Below are 27005 nucleotides of genomic sequence, written 5' to 3'. Positions count from 1 at the left end.
GCTACCAACAACTGACTGTGGAATATTTAGTGAGGAAATCTAACTACAGGACGTACTGCTCAGCTGGCATCCTATTGTGATTGGTTGCTGGGATTCATGGGGCTGCTGAGAATGATCCATCTTTTGAAGTGTTTGTAAAAGCAGTCTGCAGGCCATTAGACTTTAGACATTAAAGTCTGTGGCCATGGAAGTGATGGAACTGCTGAATGCAAAGATCTGCAGGAGTGGACAAACTGTTTTGTAAATATAGTGAATCTTTGAGTCAGAAAGAGAATCAAAGTCAATAGACAAGATCACAAAGCACACAAACAAGGAGACTGACTTTAGTTCTGTTTTTTCTAGACATTTCACTCTAAATATTGAAAAGGGGGACATGTTTTTATATATATATACTGATTAGAGGCTTTTTCTGATCAGGGGCTCAATACTTTTCACATTTACTTTACAAACTTTAGTAAAATATCAAACTTTTTTTCTTTCTATGCAAAGCTATTGGAAGTTACCTCACTAATCAGATTTTTTATTAGGTCATGAGCCTTAATATAAACATTTAAATTAGCTGATACATACACTCTTAAAAGGGAGTTTGATCGATGCTAAATACAATTCATGAAAATCATTTAAACGCATCTTTACATAGGTAGAAGATTACAAAAAGGTACCTTTTTGTTAATAGCAGCAAATCCAAAATCAAAATATCTAAAATAAAATGTATACAAAGATTTTGGCTTTCATATGTGCCGGGAAGTAATTTCTTTGCTGAACCATTCAGAACAAGACAGCATTAAAATTTTTAAAATTAGTTCCTTAGTATAACTGGATGTAGACCTTCATGATTTTTTTTTTAAGTCATCCATTTGACTAATTGTGCAGACCTATTAGATCTGCAGTATAAGTGACTGTTGAAAAGGCACAATAATAGCCTGGATGGAGGCCTGCTTTAAAACACTGCTGCCTTGCAACATGGAGATTGCAGATTTAATCCCAGGCCTGAGGCCTTTCTGTACTGAAAATGTTAAACTTTGAGATGAAATAACCTAATTCTCTTGGTGCTTCATAGCTTTTGAAAATAAATACACTTTACTAATAACTTTTGAGTAATTTCACTCAACCTACGTAACTGAGTGCAAATTGTTACCTTTGCTTTTTTCGGATAAATCATATAGGTTGTTTTTAACAGTGAAAACCCACCTTCTAAAAACAGTCTATGATAGGCAGTCTTTTCTTAATTTTAAAGTCATTATTTTTTGCTACAGGAAATATTTCCTCAATGCACAGCAGCAAGTTGGGGAGGGGCCCCATGCCCTTGCCTCTTTGGAAAAGTTTATGGTTTTTTATATAGGGCTGAAACAATTAATCAGATTAATCGTGATTAATTAATTATTGAAATCATTGTCAACTTATTTAGTTATCGATTAATCATTAACTGGAGTATAGAGACTCTAAATAATGCCTTTAGATGACAAAATGACCCCCTAAGGGCAGTAATCGTTAGAAAAATGTAAAAATTTATATAAATACTTTGCATTTAAGAAAAAAACTTTTTCATCTGTCCTCTATCCAGGACTTTCGATATCTGATTATTAATCAATTAATCAAAAAAAAAATTATCGACAGATTAGTTGTCTTCATTTTATAAACCGAACATTTTTAAAACATTGGTATACCTTGAGGGTGAGAAATGTTCCCAAAGACTAAATTCTCAGCATTCTGACCTGAAATAATAAAAGAGCGTCCCCTCTTTTTTAAGTGACTCCTCTCAGTGACCCAACTCGCTCTGTCATCACTTCAGCTCAGGTCACTCTGTGGTTCGAGGAGCGAAAGTTGAAAATCAACAAATCCTGCTGACATTTCGGCCTCGCATTTCAGCACAAACATGTCTTGATATCCTGAAACCAAGTCCCCGCTGCCTGGGCTGGAGGACCTTGCCTTTAAATATGATACTTTGTGACAAGCTTCCCATGAAAGTGTGGCCTTGTAGTGACTGGTGTTGCTGCCGCTGCTGCACGCCTCGTACTCTTCAGATGACAAAGACTCTCTTCCTCACAGCTCAGCATACAGTAGATAACATGGCCGATTTTACAGCCAACATAAAAAACTTACCACCATCTTAAAGTTTTACCACTTTGGATCCGGTAAAATGTATTGTAAAGTGCATAGCCATAAAGAGTATAAGCCATGGTCATTCTGATGGAGATAGATCTATGATGGCCTTTAAGTTTACAGGTACAGAGAAGAGCAGCAAGCTACAGAATAGTGATCCCATTTTTTTTTTCAAAACGTATTTCAGTCTGTATGTTATAGGAACTTCTGTGTGCATTTGTATTCACCCTTTCGTAACCTAATACCCCTGACTAATTTAGTTCTATCTAAGGATAGGGGTGTTTTTAGAGAACATCAGGCAACTAAAATCTCTGTGAAAACCAGACAATACATCTAAAAGGTCAAGGAGAAAGTTATGGTTCCTTTTAAGCAGGTTTGGGTTCTAAATCAAGTTCTTTAGTTTTGAATATCCTACTGATCTCTGTCCAATCCATCATCTAATAGTTAAAAAAGAGGAAGCTACTGTAGAGCTACCAATAGTACTTAAATTGTCAGGTTACTCAGAAAAAAAACTATATATATTTTTTTTTTTATTCTCAGCGATACACCTAAAAGGCATATGGTAACTCTGGAGGAGCTGCAGAGATTCACAGCTTCAGTGAAAGCTTCCAAATAAATAAATAAATAAAACAATCCACTGGACTTTGTTTCCAAGTTTAAAGACGTTTCATTTTGAATTGAAAAAGCTTCCTGGATGGGAAGCAAAACGGCTTTAAACTTGGATTCAAAGTCCAGTGGATTGTTTTGTTTTGTTTTTTGGAATGACTATGACCTGGATGACTGAGAAAGTTCACCAGCAAGCTTCAGTGAAAGAGTTTTTCAAGAGGACAACTAACATGAAAATGCTGTTTGCGGCAGAAAATGTTTACATCATCCTGAATATATGATGATGGAACTTGGTGGTGGCACCATAATACTGTGGGATATGGTCAGAATTAACAGGAAGAGGAATGAAGCAGAAAGAAAACCTGTTAAAAGTTGTCCTTACACTATTTTGTTTTACCCAAAGCTTCAACAAAATGCTTTGAATTCATTTTCAAATTATGTGTCAGATTGACACAACCAAAATTCAGACAAAAATAAACACCTTTCGAGGATCTGTGGCAAGACATGAAAACTGACATTTAAAGACATCTTCAGATCAGTCTGATCTAGAAAGAGCTATTTAGATAAGAAACATGAGAAAACTAAATTTAATTTAAGGAGTCATTTCTCTAAAGACCTGCAGCTGCAATTTCTGAAATTTTCTGTTAAAGTTACAGTATTAACCTTGAAAATTCCCACTGAGTTTATGGCTGGAACATGACAGCATATAGAAAGGTCAGAATAAATGAGCAATGCATCAAAGGAAACACATCTTAGTAGTGGCATAAGCTAATCTGTTCGAATGTGACCAAATTTAAACTTTCTGACATTTTTGAGGCAACGAGATGACACATCTCAAGGGGCATTCCATTAAAAAAACAATTTCTAAACATTACCCTCTGAACACGGCAGTATCATGCTGTGGGACAGATGTTGTATCCTGATTGGATGGGAAAGGGAGGCTTGTCAAAGTTTATATAAGGATGGAGGGAGCTAAAACAGAGATTTTGTCTCTTTGGCCTGAACTTGCAGCAGAGCTACAGAGGAAAGTCTGCCATGTAAAATTCCACAAAAATATACTTATGTTATAATTTCAAATAAATGCAATCTTTTACAGAGCCCTGTGTCAGTCCCTGTTTCCATGCCCCATTGCATCCAACAAACATCCCATTAATATCTTAGTTACCGTATAAAAAAGGTTAGGGGATCATCCTGCTGCTCCATTTATGTCCATGCTCTGTTCCCAGTCCACTCAGATTTTACGAATTTCTCCATATAAACATTCAAATCCCCTCATAACCGTGACATTGTTTTGCAGACATAGCCAGTACACTGAAAAAAATTCCTGAGTACTATTTACTTAGAAAAAGCTTGGTGACTCTTTCCACATTAAAATGCTTTCTAAATTTCACTCAGTAAAAGTTGATTTTAACTACTAAAAAGAGTTGATTTAACAAAAAAACAAGTACATTTTACTAGTAAATTTCTCTTGTCAACAAAATATGTACTTTTGTGTTGCTAGTGACTTTTACACAGAGACATACAACCCTGAGAATCTAGAGAAGCAAATTAACCCAACAGTCATGCTGTTGGAGGTAGCAGGAGTACCCAGAGAGAACCTACGTATGAATGGGGAGAACACCTAAACTCTATGCAGAAAGGCCCTGGGCCAGGAATCGAACCAGGAACCTCATGGCTGTGCTGCAAACTGCAACCCTGTGCAGCCGACAAGAAAACAATACTTCCTGTTTCTGATTTCCAGGCTAGTAAAAAGCAAAGTTTACTCCTAATATCAATATTATATGCGTCTGTTAAGTTCGTAACTTATTGCAATTGTTTTCTTAATACGGTTTGTTAAGATGCATTAAAATTACTTGACTTCTGGTGGATATAGATTTACAAAATAGTTCTAAGTAACGCATCAAATAAAATGTGTCATCTTTAAGTAAACGCATTTACGTGGCAATCTGCAGTATAATTTGCAGAAAAATCGAGGAAATATCACAGGACCAAAAAGTCCCTTTTTTCAGTGTAGATCATTCATCAGCCTCTAATCTATCCTCTCCTTGTTCTCAGCCGGAGGGAGCCCAGGGCTTCTTACCCAAAGCTTGCACCGCGCGTAAAAACCCGCAAAGGTGGCTGCGCGTTTCTCAAAATCTACGGTTATCGGTGGGGGCCAAGAATAGCTGGAGTAAAAGGAGAAGCAACAGACTGATCCGATCAGGGAGGGGTTAAAAAGAAGTGGATTTCAGTAGAACAGCTTGGGCAGCAGTGGATGCTGCTTTTCTTATGGCCCAAGGTTACAGCAACTCCGGAAAAACAAACAACCAACAGGGAAAAGTTTGGATAACGGGGGAAAAAATAAATGAACATACATATACCTGACATGTGACTGTCGGATCATACGTGTTATTCCTGTACATGAGCGCACCTTGAGAGTCAGCATCAGAGAGCAACCAAAAAGGACAGCTGGAGCTTCGCAGCATCGCAGGAATCATTTCAATTTCCAAGCGTTTTGACGCGCTCGGAGAAAACGCACTTCACTGTCAGGACACAGGCGCGCACACGCACCCACCCCCTTTATTACATAAACATGCATCAGTGAAAGTCATCCAGACTCACCATGTTGTTAAAATCCAGTAATGCCATCATAGAGTCAAAAAAAAACGCAACGTCGCTCCAAGCTTTCCTCAGATAAGCGCGTATTCCACTGCAGAGCCGCCGCCGACGCTGTCCCTTCTCCTTCTCCCTCTTTCTCTCTTTCTCTCTCTTTCTCCCTCTCTCTCAAATTGATTCAGCGTTTCCAAGTGCTGCGCTGCCGCCGCTGGTATGATGGGAATTGCCTCAGAAATCTTCAGGTGGATGAAACCACCGGAGGACGCGCTCAGAGAATGTTGGACTCATCCTGCGGCTGCAGGATTATTATTATTTTTTTCCACACTACAATAACCTGAATAGATCAACTGAGGCAGCATGCACAACATGCAATATGATGTAGTCGGATAGTTGCAGCAAATCTTCTGATTATGGCGGCGTTTTTCGCTTGTTTCAAGGAACATTCGCTGCTTGGCAACACAGCTCCACCTGGGCTGCTTCCACTGCAGACGCCAGCACAGCAGGTGCACTAAAGTGGCATCTTATCGAGAAAAAAAGTGTTTATTTTTATTAGTTACTTTATTTCAAGATTTATTTATTCAAATGTATATATTCCAAATATGTATGGCTCCTCTACGGAAAAGGATTAGGGCCACTGAAAAAGAAAAAAAGTTAACTGATTTTTAAATTTTATTTCAGTTTAATATGGGAAAAAAGTCAGAATTCTGGCTTTTTTCTCTGAATTCTGACTTTAATCTCAGAATTCTGACTTTATTGTCAGAATTCTGACTTTTTTCCATAGCCATGTCTGTTTTAGAGACTTGCTCTCTTGTTTTAATGACCTTCTGCTCCTCCATTAATGAGGGGAGCCCTCGAGCACGTAAAAAGTTGCCTAATTCCATCATTTTCCACCAATGTGTCACTGGCCACCTCAAACAACTCACATCTTTGTCAGTGAAGCTAAGTGCTCCCACATCTATTCCTTCATGGTGCCCATCTACATTAAGATCCAAAGTTCTGAGATTAAAGTCAGAATTCTGAGAAAAAAGTCAGAATTTTTTTTTTCAGTGGCCTTAATCCTCTTCCGTACTTCTCTTTGTATTTACTTAAAGCAAATGTTACAATGGGAATGGTCATATAAGGATATGGCTGTGTTTTAACTTTTTAAGAAATGCCTCTAACTTGGACATATCCAGCAGACAAGTCTGAAGCACCCTCCACACAGATTGCAAGGCTAAACAGCCGCTGTTTCCTAAAAATATAAATTAAATGTTTTGTCCAAGGAAAGGTGCAGGATTAACAACAAATATGTTATAATATAATTGTCTGTTTCTATAAAAAAAAAAAAAAAGTTAAAATCTTCTCAACCTGGAAGTATAACCTAATCTGATGACTTGGTCAATTATAGATCTATATCCAATCTTCCTTTCTCTTCTAAAATTTTTAAGAAAGTAGTTGCCAAACAAGTGTGCGATGATGAACTTTTTGAAGAGTTTCAGTCTGGCTTTAGAGCTCATCATAGCACTGAAACAGCTCTAGTCACTAATGATATTCTCATGGCCTCAGATAATGGACTGGATAATGGATTTGTTAGTTGAATCTCTGAAGTTACGGTCTCTCTGCTTTTTCTGATAGTAGCTTCATCTGGTCTGTTCCTAAACTGTTCTCAATTTAGTTTTGTCCCATTAAATGTTTGAAATTATCAACAATCTTTTAAAGGCCATATTATTCTACCTCTGAAAATAAGAAAAAATAACACTCAGGCCCCCAGAGAAGGTTTAAGCCATTTGTGCAGAAAAATTCCTGTCAGATTAAGCAAATAGCCTTTACCAAAAAGCTGCTCATTCAGCCCTCTTCTAAACTAGCTGTTTTGGCTTTCCACACCCTTGTCCTACCGAAGGCCATCCCTCACAACCTGCAACCATGGCAACCATCCAGAGATCGTAATGATGGCCTAGGAGCATGGAATAATACATTATGTGAAGGCTGTAGTTTGAGTGATGGGCTAAAGACAGACCGCTCTGGACAGCTTAATTCCCCTTATGACATCATCAGGGGAATGCTTTTCAAACTGAGTATTTTGAGCACACATCTAAGAGGTGGAGAAAGGCAAGGATAGAGGTGAAAGGGTTTTTTTTATTTGTGAACCTTGTGAACAGGTTTCAGGACACATGACTTGGCAATATGTATATAAAGTTAATTTTGCATAATTTGGGGCCCTTATATGAGACAAAGATGAACTAAGGAAACCTAATGATTGTATTAATGGATAAAGTGTATCAAAAAAAAACAAAAAACAAAAAACGGCCCTTGTTGGAAAAAAAAGTCACTGTCACCAGTTATGGAATGCAACTGGCATTACGTACAGTGAGTTTTTGGTTTCATTGATCTGAAGCCACTTAATAAGTAAAAATAATAAGTGATCTATTTCTTTAAAAAGTCTACCTTCCCTTATGATGAAGTATGTAAAATAATATCTCAATTAAATAAGATGTTTCATTTTTAGAAAAAAAATAAAATAAAATTTCTTATTTTAAATGCATCATATCCAATTATTTATTTATCTGCTTAAATTAAGAGCATATAAACCTATTTTCAGATTCCTTATTTATTTTTAGATCAGTTTTTGCAGTGCACTTTATTCAACACAAAACAAAACAAGCTTTTCGGCCACAGCACCAAGCTTATGGTTCCTTTACTGCAAAAATTCAGGCACTGGAGCAGCAAAGCAGATGCAGAACATCACATTACCAGGTGTGAAATGGTTTGATACCAGATAAGAATTTTACTTTTTGTCTCATCACCAGAATGTTTTCCCAGCGGTAATCAGGATGTTTGTTGGTTAGATGGGCTTTCCGTTTGTTTTGGGTCAGCAGTGAATTCTTCTCAGCAGCTCAGTCTGTTTCTTATCTCTGAATCATGACCTCTGACCTTAACTGAACTGATTGAGGCCTGCTGAGGTTCAGATGTTCTGGAATCTCTTCTGACCTCCTGGATAAGTCGTTGATTCAAGTCTTGAAGTGATTTTGGTAGATCAACCCCCCTGAAGATTCCTCACTGCCTCACATTATCTCCATGTGTTCAGTGGGGTCCTAAAACTGATAGAAGACAGTGAAATTAAATGTCTTTTAGGTCTAACACTGTTACTTTCTTGAAATTTATAAACCTACTTCATGCTGTCAGGTCGAAATAATTTAGGGGATTTTTCAATTTTTCAAATATGAAGTTAAATGTAGTTTTTCCTGATTACTCATTTTAATTATCTTATGCCAACAAAAGGAAAAGGGGTAAATGCTAAAAAAAAAAAAAAAAAGAAGATAAATGAAATATTATTAAATATTATATTCAATCAAATTGCCTTTGTTGGATTTTCAAACTTTCTTTGATGTGAAACATTAAAAAAAACTCAAAAAAAGAAAAAATTTGTATGGCACCTGATCTGTATCCCACCTATTAAAACATGCGGTCATAATGTAATGCCTGATGGGCGTGTGCACTGAGTGGAAGCAGCAACAGGGTGGCCAACCTGTTCTCACTTTAAAGACATTGAGTCGAACAGACTTGGGAAGAGCCTGAGCTCTTGCTTCATGCCGACAGCAGCGTCTCTCGCTCTGAGCTTTTGCATTGCGTCGCTCCTTGCTTCTCTTCCTCCTCCCTCCCTCACTTACTCTATTAAATTTCCAGTCACACAACAGTGCAGTGAATATCCCTCCCTCTCGCTAACTCTCACACACTCTCACCCCCCCAGTCCTGCTCCTTTACCTCAGTAGTTAGTGGAGGTGTTGTTGTCCTCCAGTCTCCGACTCTTATTGACTCTTTTCTCCACTCGTTTTGCTTTGAACCTCTCAATCCAGCTTCTCTCTTTTCCCCATCCTCTTCAGTTCGTTATTCAGAAGAGCTTTCTCACATTTTGTCCTCTTCCTCCCCAACCCGCCCCTGTTTGTCTCTCTCTGTGCTGCAGTGTCTTCTCGGGCTGTGTGGTGTGGAGCATAACCTCCCTTTTTACTCCCTCTCCGCGCTGTGTTTGTGCAGCGCTTGCTCCGTCAGCCTTTAACTGACTGATTGAGTGGACACCGCAGGCCGATAATGAATAAAGATGTGAGCCTCTGTGAGAATTAATGCGCCTCATATGAAGACAAAAAGCAGACCTTTGAGAGTTGTTCTCCCCTCCTGTGCTGGGTTTGCTGCTACGCTGGCAGAGAGAGAGTGGAACCGGTTGTGGGGTCATGCTCAGGTCCACACCAGTTGCTGCACTGGGGTGCAACCTCTGACCTGTCGCTGTGCTTTCCTGAAAAAGGCCCGTTGAGAGGAAGTGGAGCAGATATGCCCTTTGCTGTCAGGAACAGCCCCCCTGCCTTTCTCTTCCCACCAGGCGTGCATCTCCTCACACTTTGGCTCCATGTTGAACTCCTCGGAGCCTCCCAAGGTCTGAAACTGAGGCCCCAATCCGTATCTGATGATTAAACAGCACGCCTTCGACTGGAGAGTCCAAACTGAACACTCAGCCCGTTGTGACAAGCATGCAAGGGTTGAACGCTCTAACACTTCTTCTTATGTACTCTCAGTTTTTCACCTGCAGAGATGGAAGATGCTCCTTTAAACACAGGGCTAACCAACCTTGCATCTTCATCATTAACGCTGCAATAAAAAGCAGTTTTGTTTGGCCACACTAAGGCCAGACTGCCAGACTGCCTCCCCTCATTCCTTTAAACTGTTAAAGCTCCAGTATCTAGAGTAGTTATGAATATCCGATGGATCAGTGCTCTAGTATCCAGGATTTAACACGAGCTAAAGTGGATCAGGTTGTCAGAACCCGTGTCATGGTGAAAAGAAAGCACACCATATTTTATTTCTACAGAAGTATGACAGAAAATGATCAGGAAATAATCAAGAATCTATGCTCAAAGAACCCTGAAACCTCAATGTTAAGTGATTGATGTTCTCAAAGCCTAAAAACGGCTCCTAAAGTGGATCAAAAAATGTTTGGAGTAGTAAGGAGGACTTTTACTAAAGAAACAGAGACAGCTGATTGGCTGATCGACCATCTGAATTATATGAAAGTGAACTAATCAAAGTCCAACATTGATTTCAACCACACCTTAACAAAATTATTTTAGAAAATAAACTCTTGAAACAAGGCTGGACAAAAGGGAAGGTACCATCAACTTAATATTTTATTGCACAACCTTTTGAGGCAATAACTGCAATCAAACATTTCCTGTAGCTGTCAATGAACTGTCTACTCCTCTCATATTTTGGACCCAACCAACCTGAGCAAACTGCTCCATTTGTCTCATGTTTGAAGTGTGCCTTCTCCAGACAACTTGTTTCAGTTCCTTCCAAAAAATATTCAATAGGATTTAGGTCAAAGTCCTATATTTTCCTCTTAGCCATTCTTGGGGTTTTTTAGTTGTGAATTTTGAGTCATTATCCTGTTGAAGATCCATGAGCCGCGACTGAAACCAAGCTGTCTGACACTGGGTAGCACATTTCTCTTTAGAATCCCTTGATAGTCTTGAGATATAATTTTACCCTGCAGAGATTCAGACACCCCATGCAAAATAAAGCAAAGCAACCCAGGTCATAACAGAGCCTCTTCCGTGTTTCACAGTAACGACAGCGTTCTTTTCCTGATATGACTCATTTTTCCATCTGTGAACAAAGAGCTGATGTGCCTCAGCAGAAAGTTAAATATTTTAATAGTTTAGAAAATTCCAGTCTGGTTTTTCGATGATTATTATTTTGGAATAGTATATTATCGTTAGAATCATTTTGGTTCCCACACCTCGGTTAACATCAAAGGATGGACTTCGAAGGACTTTCCAGAGCTATTTTCCAGACTTTCACTGCGTCAGATAATTTACCTCCTGCTACCACTTAAACTATCATCTATTGCTACATTTAGATGGGCGAAAGTAATTGGAATAAACAGTTAATGGGACCAACAATGTGTTATGAAAACATGCCAGGTGTGACATTGTGGTTGGATTATGTAGGATCAGAATGAGAGGTTTAATCTGACTTAGTTAAAAAAAAAAAAAAAACCACTGGACTTGGTTTTCTGTTTAAAGATGTTTTGCTTCCCGTACAGGAAGCTTTCTCAATTCAAAACGTCTGGAGTAGGATTTGAGTTCCAGGCTTATATAGTGGCACAAATAAAAGCCTTGTTATGGCTTAGAAAACATCATATTGAACTGAAAAAAAAAACAAAAACGGGTCCACCCCTTAGTAATGGGGAGCTACGGAAGAGGATTAGGGCCAGTGGAAAAAAAAAAAAAGTTAACTGATTTTTAAGTTTTATTTCAGTTTAGTATGGAAAAAAGTCAGAATTCTGACTTTTTTCTCAGAATTCTGACTTTAATCTCAGAATTTTGGATTTTACTGTAGATGGGCACCATGAAGGAAGAGAGAGGAGCACTCAGCTTCACTGACAAAGATGTTAGTTGTTTGAGGTGGCCAGTGACACATTGGTGGAAAATTACGGAATTATGCAATTTTTTACGTGCCCGAGGGGTCCCCTCATTAATGGAGGAGCAGAAGGTCATTAAAACAAGAGAGCTAGTCTCTAAAACAGACATGACTATGGAAAAAAGTCAGAATTCTGACAATAAAGTCAGAATTCTGAGGAAAAAAAGTCAGAATTCTGAGATTAAAGTCAGAATTCCGACTTTTTTCCCATACTAAACTGAAATAAAATTTAAAAATCTGTTAACTTTTTTTTTTTTTTTTTCCAGTGGCCCTAATCATCTTCTGTAATCACGAACACAGATGGTTAGAAAATAAGTCTTTATAACCCTGACCTGACTGAGGGGTAACAGCAGCTGCTGCTCTCATCTTTCCATCTTGGAATAGGGTTAACTTTGATACAGATCCTCACTCTGATTATTACTATCAGTTATTAAAGCATTTCAGTATAAAAATGGTTGAATACTGCATACCTCAATGGACAAAAGGGAAAACTAGCCCTAATTTCTGAGTGTTACTGATAAACTAATCGAACAGCAGGACCATTACAGTTGTGTCGGGTTTGATCGTCTTTCCTCATCTTCCATCGCTCTATTCTGTCAACACCTTCCCAGCAAAAAAAAATCCACCCCCCAGGCCTAAGATCCTCTTCTCTCCTTCAGTTAGTACCTAAACTACCTCAGCAGAAAAATAATGAACCATTATATTTACAATTTCTGGGTTGGAATTAGTCTGACAAAATGCACATCATCCTTGGAAGCATTTGCTAAAGGAAAGGGTGTTTTTATATGTTGGGTAGAAGGTAAGCTCAAAGGGATACTATTGTCTTTAAGGCAGCACGCTCGTTTCAACCGCCTTTCCAAACCTCACTGATGGCTTTGGAGTCTGTTTGTCTCTTTTACATTTGTTTTGTGGATCTGCAGAAGGCTTATGTCCCTGTCCCCTGAGGCAGCTGCGGGGGTGCCGGGGACATCCGTTCTGGTTTGGTCTAAGCCCGGGCTGCTCTTACCTCTAATCCTGTTTGTAGCTTTCATGGACAGGATCTGGAGGCGTATTGGTGGAAGGTGAGGTGTTTGAGGGTTAGAGGTTTTCATCGTTGGATTTTGTAAATCATTTGGTTTTGTTGGGTTCCTCAGCGTTGACCCGAAAGCTTCCTTACAGAGGATCAGATGCTGCGATGAGTTAACGGTGGACGGCTCCCTACAGTTGTGGGTCAGTTTCTGAGAGATGATTAGAAAAAATGAAATGAGTTTCCTCTGTAGTGCTCGTCCACACAGACAGGGTGATGTTTCCTCACCAGGGGAGCTGCTGCTCATGCATTGAAAGAAATCCTCTATGCTTCCTGAAGTCAGATCAGATCTAGAACTTATAAAAGGGTTTATTTATTCCTTCCAATCAAGGAACACTTTGGCATCTCCAGAATGAGCTTCAGTGTGTCCCTGATGAGGAACGTCTGGGTTTACTTCTACGCTAGCAGCCATCACCTGATTTTAGACGAGCAGAAGAAAACAACCAAATAGATGAACAACACTCCAGAGGGAACAGCATTTAAATCAATGTGTTTAAAAATTCACGTTAAATGACTTTTTATATCCAGATTCATAATTTCTGAGTCATTTATTCCAGTTTTTGTTTGTTTCCCACCTGTATGAACATTAAACCTATAGGATCACAACTATAGTCCTTGTTAAAAAGCAGCTGATTGGCCAAATATGCAGCTTCTGTTTGCTCAAGCTCTAATCAGTGGCTTTAATTTAGCTTAGACGTTTTAAAGGACATCATTATTGTAGGGAGCTGGAGCTGATGGATGAGAGGGAAAAACCGAGGCTAAGCCTGGGCTCCGAGGGGCCGCCCAGTGATTAAAGGATGGGAGGGATGGGCTCCAGCATCTGAGGGACCACTGTGTCTGTGAATCCATTTAAAAAAAGGAAAAAATGGGCTGATGAGGGGGGAAAGAGAGAGAAAGGCTCAAAAACAAGAACCCGCTGTCATCGTATCTTAGCAACCATCTCCCAGGTGACACACAGTCTGACATCACTTCCTGTGGATGAGTATTTAGACACTGCATTGAGTCTAAGGAGCTGCACAAGCAGAGACACGTTGTGTAGGTTCAGGCCGTTGTGTATGTCGCTGTCCTCTCAGAACCTCCGGGTCGGATCAACATCCGGACCGGGTCTGCCTTCATTTGACTCTAAACCGAATCAAATGCATGTAAGGACACATTAAAGATGCTCACTGCAGGCATATAGAGCAAAGCTGCTGGGTGTGCGCATGCGGCCAGCCTGATTCTACACCATGCCAACTGATACCATCTGGTAGGACTAGTTGGCACAGAGAGGCCCGCTATGGTTCCTCGACATATTGGAGTAGTTAAAATTAACAGTGACACTATTTGGCAGGAAAAGACACTGAACTATCTATTAGTGGATCTATTTCAGCATCTCTCTCTCACCTTTTGAGTCCAAACTGCAGCAGTGCAGAGGCTCCTGTGTTTATGTGCGTGAACCCTAAAAGATCAAGTACATCTCCAATTTTGTACCCTGTTTTATTCCATCTGTAAAGACTTGAGTTTTTTTTTTTAAGAAAAAAAGAACATTTGCTCTTTCAGCGGTTACAGTTTCTATTCCCAGAGGTTCAGTCCATTATGTAGCATGAAAGATTAGTTTGCTCACAGTTTGACCATTTCAATTAAGAACCTTTATTTTCCTGCGCCCTGCGAACTCTGGCAGCACAGTACTGCTACAAAAAAGAAAGAAAAAAAAAGTAACTTTAACCTTAAAACAAGTCAGGAAACATAATGTATATTTATAACGCCAATGTGGAAGCAAGATGGAAAGATTCAAATAAAGACAAAGGTTCCAGAGTCTGTTTTGGTTCCGAGTCCTTTAGAGAAGATCCCTGATGACGTCTTCATCTGTGATGCTGGGGACCTGGGGCATGCCGGGCTGGGGTATGGGTCCTCGCTGACCTCCAGACATTAGCATCTGACCTGCAGACAGAATTGAGATGTTTACATTTTCAGATGGAAAGGGAAGCAGGCATTATTTTTACAGTGAGCTACATGGAAGGTGAAACAGAGGAAAGCTGTTCTGTAAATGAGATATATTTTTGTCATTTTGCAACAATCCCTGAAGAAACTTTTTTCACAATGTAATGGAAAATTCGTTTTCAGTTTAGGGAAAAGATATTAAATCAGCACCATTTCGAGTTAAGGTCTTAATATATGGAAATGTTGAATAAATGCACATTTGCTGGAGACCTGCATTAACCAATGGGTGCCTGGATTTGGAGTCAAACACAAAATTTATGTGGAAAAACAAATTCCAGGCCGATCCAAATGTGATGTAATGTCCTTAAAACAGTTCAAAATGAGTCTCAGTATTGTGTGTGAGCCTCCATTTTTCTGTATGAGTTCCCTGGATTTTCTCCAAGACCTGGTCTAAAGCGTCCGCCAACTACTGGACAGTCTGTGGCGCAATGTAATGTCGGTAGATGGGACATGAGACACGATGTCCCAGAGGTAATCAATCAGATTCAGATCTGGGGAACGGGTGGGCCAGTCCATAGCTTCAATGCCTTCATCCTGTAGGAACTGCTCACACACTCCAGCCACATGAGGTATAGCATTGTCCTACATTAGGAGGAACCCAGGACCAAACACACTCATATATGGGCTCACAAGGGATCTGAGGATCTCATCTTAGTACCTAATGGCAGTCATTCTAGCCCTGGTGAGCCCATAGAGGGCTGTGTGGCCCTCCAAAGGAATGCCAGCCCACACCACCACTGACCCACTGCCAAACTGGTCATGCTGATAGATGTTGCAAGAGGCAGATCGCTCTCCATGGTGTCTCCAGTCACATCTCTCAGATGCGCTCAGTGTGAATCTGCTTTCGTCCGTGAAGAAGAGGCCAGCGGCAAATTTGCCAATTCCTGTTTTCTCTGGCAAATGGCAGGAATCCTGCATGGTTTTGGGCTGTGAGCACAACCCCCATCTTTGGTTGTGGGGCCCTCATACCATCCTCATGGAGTTGGTTTCTAACAGTTTGTGCAGAAACATGCTTTTGCAGAGCTCTGGCAGTGCTCCTCCTGTTCCTCCTTGCACAAAGGGGAGGAGGTGGTGCTTCTGTTGGGTTGTTGCCCTACACCACGTCTGCTGGAGTACAGGCCTGTTTACTGGTTGTGCCTAACAGAGACAGCAAACCTTCTTGCCACCGCTTGCATTGGTGTGCCATTCTGGATGAGCTGCACTACCTGAGCCACTTGTGTGAGTTGTAGAGTGTCTAATCCAACCATGAGTGTGAAAGCACCAGCGACATTCAAAAGTAACCAAATCATCAGCCAGACAGAATAGGTACTGAGTAGTCTGTAGTCCCTCACCTGCAGAACTACTCCTTTATTACACCATCTTGGAGATAAATATCAGCTGTGCTACTGTCATCAACACCAAAGTTTATAGATGTTGGAGATCGGCTTGTTTTTTCCAGTGTAGTCCTGTTTCTCTGACTGTGACTGGCTGGATGTGCTCTCTTTATCCTCTGACATGAGGGCTGGCTCGGAGCTCGTCTGCCTGGCTGTGTGTTTCCTGGACAGGCCCGCCTTTCACAGTTGCCTTTTCTATCTCTGCCTCTGTCACCTTTGAACCTCAGGTGGCTTCGGCAGATGGACGCTCACACCGAGCCTGGTTCTGCTGGAGTTTTCTTCCTGTTTAAAGGGAGTTTTTCCTCTCCACTGTCGCTACAAGCATGCTTAGGCCCCGTCAACACGAAGTCAAAACGAACACGAAACGCTAATATTTTCCAGAACGTTTGTCGTAAAGACGGAGACGTAAAATAAATGTGATCGTCCACACGAATGCATGAAAACGCTGCAAAATGTATGCCAGGCCTGTAAGTGGCGCTGTGGTGCCAAAGCAAAAATAGGCGACTAAATGTTGGGCATGCGCACTAATATTTATACATGGTTGCCCTGCGGGTCCATTTTCGTGGTTAAGTCAAATTCAGGTGCTGAACTGTCGTCGATATTGCTCTGTTCTTCCTGGAGATATTCCAGAAGAAGAAGATTCTGTTGTAAGCCCGACAGCAGGGTGAGTAGCATGAGCAGCAACCATTCAACACAGTACGGCGCCATTGTTGTGATACTGTGTCGCACATGCGTGTTTAGAGGCGACGCTATGACGCATGCGTGTAAAAAAAAAAATGCGGTTAGAGCTTAAAGATGGAAACGCGAAAACGGCGTTTCAAAATCTTCCCACTCTGAAGGCTGAATGAAAAAAAGATCGTTTACAGACCCCCGAAACGGCGGCTTCGTGTGGATGAGAGGCTGGTTTGGTGAAAAATTTGTGCGTTTAGGCCAGGGTTCGTCTTCGTGTGGACGGGGCCTTAGTGTGAGGGATTGCCTCAATGAGTCGATGCAATCAGCTGGTTTTCCTTGGATAGAAAACTATGAATCAATTTGACTGTATGATCTGGTGAACTGTAAAGTGCCTTGAGATGACGTGTTGTGAAATGGCGCTATAGAAATAAACCGAATTGAATTTTCGAGTGTCCTTTGCTAATTGCCAATAATTTCCACCTTTCATCTTTTCCATTTGCTCAGAAGCATGTGAAGTTGTCAATCAGTGTTGCTTCTTAAGTGGACAGTTTGATTTCACAGAAGCTTGATTTGATTGATTTTATATTGTGCTTTTTACATGTTCCTTTTATATCTTTGAGCAGTGTACATAAATAAAAATGAAAGAACAGAGTAAATATCTGTTCTAAACCATCAATTTCAGTCCAGATTTTTTTTATCCGTGCCTCTATTTTAAGATTTACTTCTTTAGTGTTTTTTTTTTTAAGGAAAAATTTAAATCAAGAACTTCCTGTTAACCCCTTACACCCTAAGGGGGTATAAATAAATTTCTGCCTGACAAAAACACACAAAAGTAAATCACTTTTAGCCTCACAGCTTTTAGATTTAAGAAGAAACTTTTGGTACCTCTGTAAAGGTAAGATGTCATAGAATGGTTTTCTGGTGTAAGCACCATTGTAGCTTTGACCCTGCCTGAAATATTAGGGACAAAATACAAAATATTTTGCATTTTTTGAACCTCGCCAAAATTTTCTTTGAAATAAGCATTGCAAAACACTACCAAAATATTATTTATAGCACAAAAAAGTAGTACAGACTTTTAAATCTAAATGTTGTGTAAAAATATACCAAATTTGGACTCAATCAGATGAATCATATTTATTTTAGAATGGTATTAGTGAGAAATTTCTTAGGCGGAGAGGCCATTTTGGCACATTTATCCATAAATGTCACCAAACTGTGCCAAATGTGTTTTTTACATCAATACTGGGGGTTTGTTAAAATTACGAGGTCACGTAGCAGCTGGACCCGCCGGTGGGTACGTAGGGTTCTAGGGGTTAACAGCTAAGCTGATTTATCTTTACTTTTCAACAAAATGGGAAAAACAAGCAGGTATTTTGAAAAAAGAGTTGAATTTAACATCTCCTCGACTTTGCTGGATCTACGCTTAGAGGTTAGATCGATCACTTGATTTAGTTTAAATTTTAACAAAATAAAAAAGTCACTTGTTTTTTGTTTTTTTAATACCACTTTGCAAGAAGGAAAACTAAATGTAGACAAAGCACAGACTAGCCAGTTGGACGTTTTTTTTTAACCGTTTACATGTGTTGAAATAAATCAAATTGTGCCACGTCTACAGTTTCGTTAACTAGAAAACATCTCTGAAAGAGGATACAAGATGCAGACCGTATCACCTTCAACCAGGAAGCAAACAGAAGCAAAATTGCTTGTTTTTACCTTTGGATATATTAATAGTTTCAGTTCAAACATAATATTGATGCGTTTGGATGATGTGCAAACGTTTATTTTTCAATAATTCAATTAGCAGGTGTATAAACTGTTGGGAAACATTACACCAAACACTGTTGGGAAACCTCGGCTAAAACCTGTTAGCTGAACAGTTACCTGGCTTTAACCAAAAAGATTCAAAAAATATTTTTTTACTACTTTTTCCAGAGATATATTTTTTAACCCTTGAAATAAAAAACAAACCTCTAAAACGTGTGTAACATCTTAGGCTCTTTAATCGTCTATAAACAGTTTGCTGACCTGTCATGGGCTGCCTCCACTGGCCTTGCATTTGAGCCCCTCCTCCTGGTGTAGGATGGACCATCTGCTGTCCCAGAGCTTGGTGGGACATCATGTTTGGCATGTGAGACACCGCGCCCTGCTGTGGGGAAGAGCAACATTAGAGCCATACAATTTCAGAAGCTGAATACCGTGAATGAAAAGCGATTCGTTGCTCCAACCGGCTGCTGTTGACTAAGTAGAAGACTTCGAAGCTGCGGATTGGCTCCTGGATTTGGGAGACGGAGTATTGATCCCTGTTGTTGGGCCTGACCGCCTTGTGCAACCTGATTGGGTGGAGCTCCACTGACCGCTGGCTGCTGATTGGTTGGTCCCGTTGCTCTCATTGTCATCTAAACACATGAAATGCTGGTTAAAGATTCATATAGCATTACAAAAATATCGGCACAGAAATGCAGAGCTCTTATGTGGATTTGGACCTATGATGAAAGGCCGTAGCTTTGTTTTGGTCGCTGTAACCGCAGAAAATCCCGCCTCACAAAGATAGGATGTTATAGATAGTGATGAGTCTTGAACTGAATTAACCCGTGTCAAGAGGCACAGATGCACCGACTGATGTAATTGGGAGAGAATACCGCAATTTTTTACATTTTTCAAAATAAAACATCACTTAGACTCTGATCGTCGATATATATATATATATATATATATATATATATATATATATATATATATATATATATATATATATATATATATATATATATATACTTTTTTCTGTGCGGCCCGGTACCAAATGACCCATGGACCGGTACCGGTCCGCGGCCCGGTGGTTGGGGACCGCTGCTTTAGAGCCTCCATTTAGTTACATGCCCTCTCTAACACACCTAAACCAAATGATACTGGACGTGTGACCCTGACTAAAGTGGACACAGACAAGAACACTTCATGTTCTGACCTGTTTTATTCACTAACCTTTCTTAATCGCCATGATTCAACTGCTTTAAAACTACCGTAAACAAAACAATAAAATGTATCCTGGTTAAGAAAACACACCTATACAGAGCCGATGTCCACTTGCAGTCTGTCGCCTGTTTCATAGCAAACTATCTCAGCTGAAGATGATTTAAAAATACATTGATTCTTCTTAGTTTAACCATTCGATAAAGATGTTGGAGGTTAGAGGAAACCAAGACGAACATACAGAGATATTCTCAACTAGAAATCTGTTAACAAGGTTAAAAAGAATCCATGCTGATCAGAAGCCTTCACTCATCGCTGCTTTTAATCTACTGCCGTCATGTAGAAGGTACTACTACACAGCCCTTCTAAAAATAGAAAAAAATAAAATAAAATAATAACTTCTTTAACACGTTGAAGGTACAGTTGTTGTTTTTACTCTTCTGTTTAATAAGTCTGAGCTTTAAATGATTCACTTTGTCTGAGGAAGAATGAAGTTTGAGATCAGTGATAGAAACTAACAGAAAGGATAACATTCTGGATGTCTGAGACTTTTTACCAGAACGACTTCATTTCTGAAAATTTAGTTTTATATTTCTTGTCTATTAAATGTATATACAGCTTGCCATAGTGACAGACTAGGGAGAAATCTCTGCCTGTCACTATTGAAGGAATAAGGCTTATAAGTAAAGGACTGGTGCAATAAAAGGCCTCCCTTACTGTTGACACATTCTCTTATGTCCTCAAAGCACCAAAAATAAAAATGGTCTTTTAACAACAATAATAAATAATACCGCAGCACTAAGTTCTATTATTTCTAAGCTGCATTAAAACCCTCACATAAAAGTAACTTATATTAAGTAGTTTTGTTTTAAAGAAATAAAAACTGCCCCCATCAGAGCCTCATGGCTGTGTATGCCTACAGGTATTACATGCATGAAAGAAGCTGTGAGTCCAGCACCTTTAATCTAAGAGTTCATAAAACAGCTCAGCCTGTAACCAGTCTGCAAGGTGAATAGAAAGTTAAAATCAGGCGTTAGTCGTTTGGGTTCTCACCATACTGCCCGGCCTTTGCTGCTCCTCCATTATAGAGACCTGACTAACGGGGGGCATGCCCACCACCACAGACTGGATGCAGAACAGATAAAAGAGGAGGAGAGGAGGTGGGAGGAGAAAGAGACACCTGTAAGGCATGCACCCGAGCAGTCAGTGTCCCCAGCAGAGAGTGTAAGGAGGGGGAAGATTTGGACGGACAGAGCGGGTCTGATAACAGAGAACAGCTTTATTTACCTGCGGGACGTTGTTGTGGGAAACCGGAATGGGACCAGGGGGCCGGTTCAGAAAATTCTGGTTGGGAGGGACTTGATTGGGCTGCATTTGAACCCCTGCTCCACCTAACTGCTGTTAGGGCAAAAAAAAATAAAAAAAAATCTGTCAGTTTATTTCACAAAAAACATCTTGTATATCTAGAAATTGACAAAGTTGAACATAATAACAAAGTAAAAATAAAATGACTCATGGTTACAAGACAACTATTAATTCGTAACAATTTTGTGAAGAATGGCAAGAAAAGAGTCTTCGCTGAAAGAATGCACACCAAGTCCAGCTTGCAACAAGCCCTGTGGTCAAATAAACATGTGAAAGAAAGTCCTCACAACAGATTAGACCAACTAAACCTGACCTATCTGCTGGAAAACCATAAATAATCCCGAATAGACTACGCCCATGACGAAGCACAGTGGTGGCAGCATTAAGTTCAAGGGTTAAAAAGTTGCACTTTCTAATGGCTGCAACATATCTTAAAAAAAACAAAACAAAAAAATAGGAGAAAAATTATACAACACAGATAAATAACAAGAAGAATAAAATTAAACATAAACGGAATAAATAAAAAAATCTGGTTTAACAAAGAAAATCAGATTTCTTTAAAATCAGCAAACTTTCGTTATACGTTTAGCAGAATTTACAGACATTTTTTTTTCTAACTTCAGAATTTAAGAGTTAAAGGTTTGTTTACATTTTAGCTGCAGAAGGGAAAAGCCTCTTATTATTTGATGGTACATTGCAGAATTAAATGTTTTACATAAATAAATAATTTTATTGTCTTTTTATTTAATGGAAAATTTATGTATTTATTGTAAACATTCCGCTAATGCATTATATGATGTATTTTGGCCTTCCATATACCTCTGGAATTACATAAACACCTCGAACCCCAGCCTGAGAAGCTCGCTATCACGGCCCCCAGAGATGCCCCCACCTTTCAGCCATTCAGATTTTATCGCTTTTTTTATTATTATTTCAATCACTAGTGGGCGCTAACCTGCTTAGCAGTAAACGGTACCTCCTCGTTTACCCCGTGCACACATACACAGTATATTTCATTATTCATTTGAAATACAGTCAGACATTCAGCAAAAAAAGATGAAGACTAAAAAAATATAAAAACTAAAGTAAACTTTGAGAAAAGTTTTGTATGCAATGGGAACAAACTACTGGTGTTCAAATTCTAAAAAAGTCATAATGCGACTATGCCCCCTTTAAACCCCATCAATCCAAAACTGTGCAGATAAATATTGACGGTGTGGATTTCTTCTGATCAAAACTACCAAAAAGAAAGGAAAAATAAGGAGAGTGAAATCTGCTTTCCTGGGATCCTTTCATGATTTCAAAGCAATGACGGTTTGAAACACAATCAAAACCAATTTTATTGTGGAAAACGTTTTAATTATCCAATCATCTTAAACAAATACAGCCTGTGATGAGAGTCTGGATCTCAGAACATAAACACTGTAGACACCAATTTACAGGTCAGAGTCTCCTAAAAGGGATGTGAGGAGAGTCCTACTCTCTCCCTGCAGAAATCCCTTCTTTCTTAAATCCATTAATCACAGTTTGAATCAATCAATTCTTTTAAATGCAAAGCTCAGTAAAACACTAATACTCAGCATTGGTAGCTGTGTTTAACTGTTGAACTTGCTAATGGAAATTATGTTGCATTATTTTGACAGCAACAGAATATATAAGGCAATATGACTGAAACAAAGTTAGAAATGAGATGCAAAGCTCAAGCTGTAGCTCAGAGTATAATCAGGGGAGATTTCTACCTCTTTTGTCCGGTTTAACCCGGTTTCCTGCACCAGAAATAGACAGGGTACAAAGAGCTATTCATAAACGCCATCTGAAGTTCTTTAAAGGTTACATGTAATGGAAACAGAACTTTATTTCTTAAAAGCAAGTTAAAACAAAAATAAAAGTTTGATTAATATTTTTATACATGCAAAATGAATCTTAAAAGGAAGAACACAGATACCACCCGTCTGCTGTTTCTACACCCTCCTTCTGTTGACATAAAGTATATGTACAGCACACAGATTTTCTTTATATTAGCAGTGTTGAATGCTTGCTAGGATGCGTTTACACTCATTTTGTCAGACAGCAAATGGAAAGGGAAAAACAAACACTGACAACAAATGAGGATTTAACTCAAAGCCCCACCTGCGAGGTGTTTAACTAAACCTCGACCTCACTCACTAAAATCTGCAGCAGAATCTGGAGAAACAATAAAAAAAATCATGTAGAAAATTGCAAATGAATAACAGAAATCAGAGGCTTTCCACAGTTTTTAAAGGAGCATCTTTTACTGCACCTCACTGTGACTAAAGTTATGATTTAATGTTTTATTCACACAAGATCTAGTAGTTCTCATCAACATTGGGCTCTGCTAACATAACGATCCAAACTTCCTCCACAGATGACAAGAAATCTACGTTGGTGTTCAGAAACCAACCAGGCTGAAGCCTTTTATAGAGTAAAACCCGCTAAAATGCCAGCTCTGTTCTCCAGAGTGAAAGAATTGCAGACTGAGAGAGTGAAAACCAAACGGCAAACATCTTCTGCAAAAATTTTTAATATTCAGATAGGAGCAGTTTGAGGAACCCTAAGAATGCGGTGTTTGCAGCATCAAGGTGTTTGGACACCAGTGGAGCGTGGCTGAGTTGTACAGAATGGGCTCAAAAAATGATTTAATTCCAAATCAAAAGCTAGATCTTTAAAACTTGGACACAACAGTTTCAAAAAAGGTGTCAGATTATTTGGCAAAATTTAGACCTTTTGGATGGTGTGAAAAAAGTCATGTTGAAATGGTGCAAATTACTTCAACACTGCAAAAAATTGAAATATTTTTTTTTCTTCTTAAAATAAGTGTATTTTTCCTTAAGGTCGTAAGTGAGACACTTTGTAAATGGAAAGTGCATTTGAAATAGAAAAACAAAAACAATTGCATTGTCGAATTAAGGGTAAATACATGTAACTGATCTTTTTCTAGATGGCTTTTGCAGCGAAGTCATTTGATGAAACATTACTGGATGTTTTCAGGTTTACTTTAGCTTCCAACCTTGAAACTAATAGAAAACCAGCTTCACAAAAATCTCCAAAAAAATCCATTCTGTGCTCTTAAAAATTAAGAGATCAAACCGCCCGTTTTACTCAGAGCTTAACCACTCTGAATGTGTGTTAAGGTACAATCCAGTGGTGCTTTTTTATTTCACTAAATGATTTAAGCAGACAATAAAAACACAGCTGGGTTATAAATGATTGATTTCCACCACAGGATTTCACAACCAGTTTATACAAAGTGCACAAAAACAAACACAAACAATTTGAGCTTGGTGCGTATTTAGGTTAATGATATCGCAAGAGGCTGAAGAACGGAGCTGATCTGCTGTTACAGGAAGTCATTATGGCTGAAGAAATACTTTTAACAAGATTTTTGAAGCATTTGCGTTGCAAATGTCTCAAACTGAGACGTTTTCAGAGGAGATCCGCTAAAAAAAGTTCTACTTTGCTCAGTATTCGTAGCTACAGACCTACAGGCATTCTAGAGGTCAGACACTGATGCTGGAAACCGAGGCCTGCCTCTTAATGGGCTTTCTTTGTGCCCTGGTGTTCAACCTTCTTACAGCAGAAATGGTCTGCAGGAAATTGTCCAAAACGCTTCTGTTTGATGAAGGGAGTTCCTTTAGCTCTAACTAAGCACCTGAGGGCAACTACGACTAATCAGCCAAACCCATAGAGTCCTCTAGACCAGTGGTTCCCAAAGTGTGGGGCGCGCCCCCTAGGGGGGGCGCAATGCCATTGCAGGGGGGGCGCGGGAAGCGGTATGGATGAATGAAGAAAAAAAAAAAAAACAGCGCTTGCTTGACTGAGCATAATGGACAGTTGTGACACTGCAACCCAGATTTGAGAAGATCTGCAGCAAAAAGCAGGCTCACTACAGCCACTGAAAAGATGGGAGGATTAAAGTACAAAGAAAAAACTCAGGGAGCTGTTCAATGTTTTCACTCCATTTTGCACAGAGGCTTTTTTAATGTATAGATTATAGCAAAGTTAAATATTGTTACAAATAAAAAAAAAGAAATATGTTTAAAATAACACAGACAACAAAGAATCCTCTTCTAATCTACAGTATAGAACTATGAAAAAAAATAGTTACACAAAAGTGTTCCACTGTAAAGATGGTGTAGTTTGTTTTGTTGCAACCTGAAGTGTGAAATAAACTTCAGTGTAGTTTGAAAACAAAATATGTGTATAGGTTTATTATATCTGGTTGAACGATGTGTGGGCCCAGTTGATTCTTTTTTTTTTTGGGGGGTCGGGGGGTTATGGTGGTGTGGTGGTGGTGGTGGGGGGGGCGTGGACATTTTATTGGAATCCAAAGGGGGGCCCAGAAGAAAATCTTTGGGAACCACTGCTCTAGACAAAACTTTACACCTGCTGGTCTCCTGGTACCTGCCAGGCCCAGGCTCTTTCACTGGTTTCTCAGACTCATTACTCCAGAGGACCTGAGTCCAGGGAGGCGTTTAGACCATCCCTCTTTAAGGACATGGAGGTGCAACATTTTCTGCAGAGGAAGGAAACGATGCTGCCCTTTACAGGAAAGCTGTAGCTTCTTGAAAACCTTCTTAAATGTAAGCATCAGTGTTCCTACAGCATAAGGCAATTTAAATTTTAGACTTTTTAAGACTTTTTAATGCCACTTGAAATAAAAATTTAAGACCAAATTCACAAGAAACACAAGAAAAACCTGCTTGCGACAACTTAACCCAAAGGTTTATTTTAACATAAACCACTGCACTAATGTTTCAAATTTTGAAAAGCTTCCCATACAGGAAAAAAGCTAAAAACACACAAATGACAGATATATTTTAACAATTATTTAACTGAATTCACAAACTTTGTTTTAGCAGGGAACAAAACAAATCAGTTTTAAAGCCACAACATAACCAGTGCTAAGTCTTTTTTTGGCTAAAAGTGATCTGTAAGGATCTTTCTTTGAGCTGCAGTGTTGCCAAATCCTCCTGGAATCTGTTCAGCGCCTCACAGGTGCCTCTTCCTGGCCAATAAGTGGCGCACTCGCGCTCTGTTCCGTTTGATACCCAGTTCCAGGTCCGCTAATGCTAACCTTAGCTAATATTTAACTTGCTTTTCCAGAAGGAAACAGCACCCCGTGCATGGCTTCTAAACTCCTTTGATATCTTAAGTTGGCACATTGCTCTAAAGCTTGATTGATGTTTATCTTCAATATCTTTCTTTTTCTTTATTTTGGCCTGAATTTGAGAAATGTGATGCCAAGAGGAAACCATTTCTCGGTTCTGTTATAAAGCTGAAAGGATCTGGCAACTCCTCGCGTCACTTCAATCTACTATTTCTTTTGGTGGAGAATCTCTTGTGCTTATGCTGGCATAGTAACCCAAAGTTTATTTTTTATTTTTATTTTGGACCCATTAAGTTAATAAATTAGTAAAATTTATACTTTTATTCTGCACCGCACTAGATGTTCTGCGGATGTATTATTTTTATTAAAAGTTAATAGCTTTGGTAAAAAAAATTGCAACTAAAGCTTTCAGGAATTACCACGAAAATGAATGAATAATCAGGAAACGTTTAGGAGAAGATAAAGTATAAACTATTTATAAGGTGAGTTCGGTTTATTTACAGCAAAGTCTGTCAGGTCACTTTAAGAATCAAAGTTCTGATTTTTCTAAAATGAAAGTTAACAATATCCAGCTGCTGAAGCTTCCTCTCCACAGCCCTGCAAAAGAGCTTCAATCTGTTTCCACACTCAGGGAGACACAAGGGGAAATGAAAGGCATTTCATCTCCACTCCCAGCTAAAATTATTAACTTTAGACACAG

The 27005-nt window shown here is 39.2% G+C and overlaps 2 protein-coding genes across 9 annotated transcripts in view; both read right to left on the bottom strand.

The window, feature by feature from the left end:
* The window catches only part of lrrc4ba (leucine rich repeat containing 4Ba), a 64759-nt gene extending 59096 nt beyond the window's left edge, over nucleotides 1–5663 (bottom strand). The window contains exon 1 of one of the 2 annotated variants that reach the window (XM_038297347.1): nucleotides 5311–5663. The gene's annotated coding sequence lies outside the window, so the exon portion shown is untranslated. Of the gene's footprint in view, nucleotides 1–5069; nucleotides 5222–5310 lie in introns of those variants that run through there. The other variant, XM_038297349.1, reaches the window with a different exon arrangement.
* Nucleotides 5664–14274: 8611 nt separating this feature from the next.
* The window catches only part of med25 (mediator complex subunit 25), a 41022-nt gene continuing 28291 nt past the window's right edge, over nucleotides 14275–27005 (bottom strand). For 2 of the 7 annotated variants that reach the window (XM_038297339.1, XM_038297343.1), the window contains exons 16-20: nucleotides 21100–21210; nucleotides 20866–20937; nucleotides 19071–19241; nucleotides 18871–18991; nucleotides 14598–14737 (exon numbers count right to left, since the gene is read on the bottom strand). In XM_038297339.1, the coding sequence (XP_038153267.1) occupies nucleotides 14634–14737; nucleotides 18871–18991; nucleotides 19071–19241; nucleotides 20866–20937; nucleotides 21100–21210 (579 nt within the window). In that variant the 3' untranslated portion in view covers nucleotides 14598–14633. Of the gene's footprint in view, nucleotides 14738–18870; nucleotides 18992–19070; nucleotides 19242–20865; nucleotides 20938–21099; nucleotides 21211–27005 lie in introns of all 7 variants that reach the window. The other 5 variants (XM_038297338.1, XM_038297340.1, XM_038297342.1 and 2 more) reach the window with 5 other exon arrangements.

This window comes from Cyprinodon tularosa, unplaced genomic scaffold (assembly GCF_016077235.1).
Source record: "Cyprinodon tularosa strain WSP-4 unplaced genomic scaffold, ASM1607723v1 ctg386, whole genome shotgun sequence".
NCBI classification, from domain to species: Eukaryota; Metazoa; Chordata; class Actinopteri; order Cyprinodontiformes; family Cyprinodontidae; genus Cyprinodon; species Cyprinodon tularosa.
This window is presented reverse-complemented; position numbering and strand designations above follow the sequence as displayed.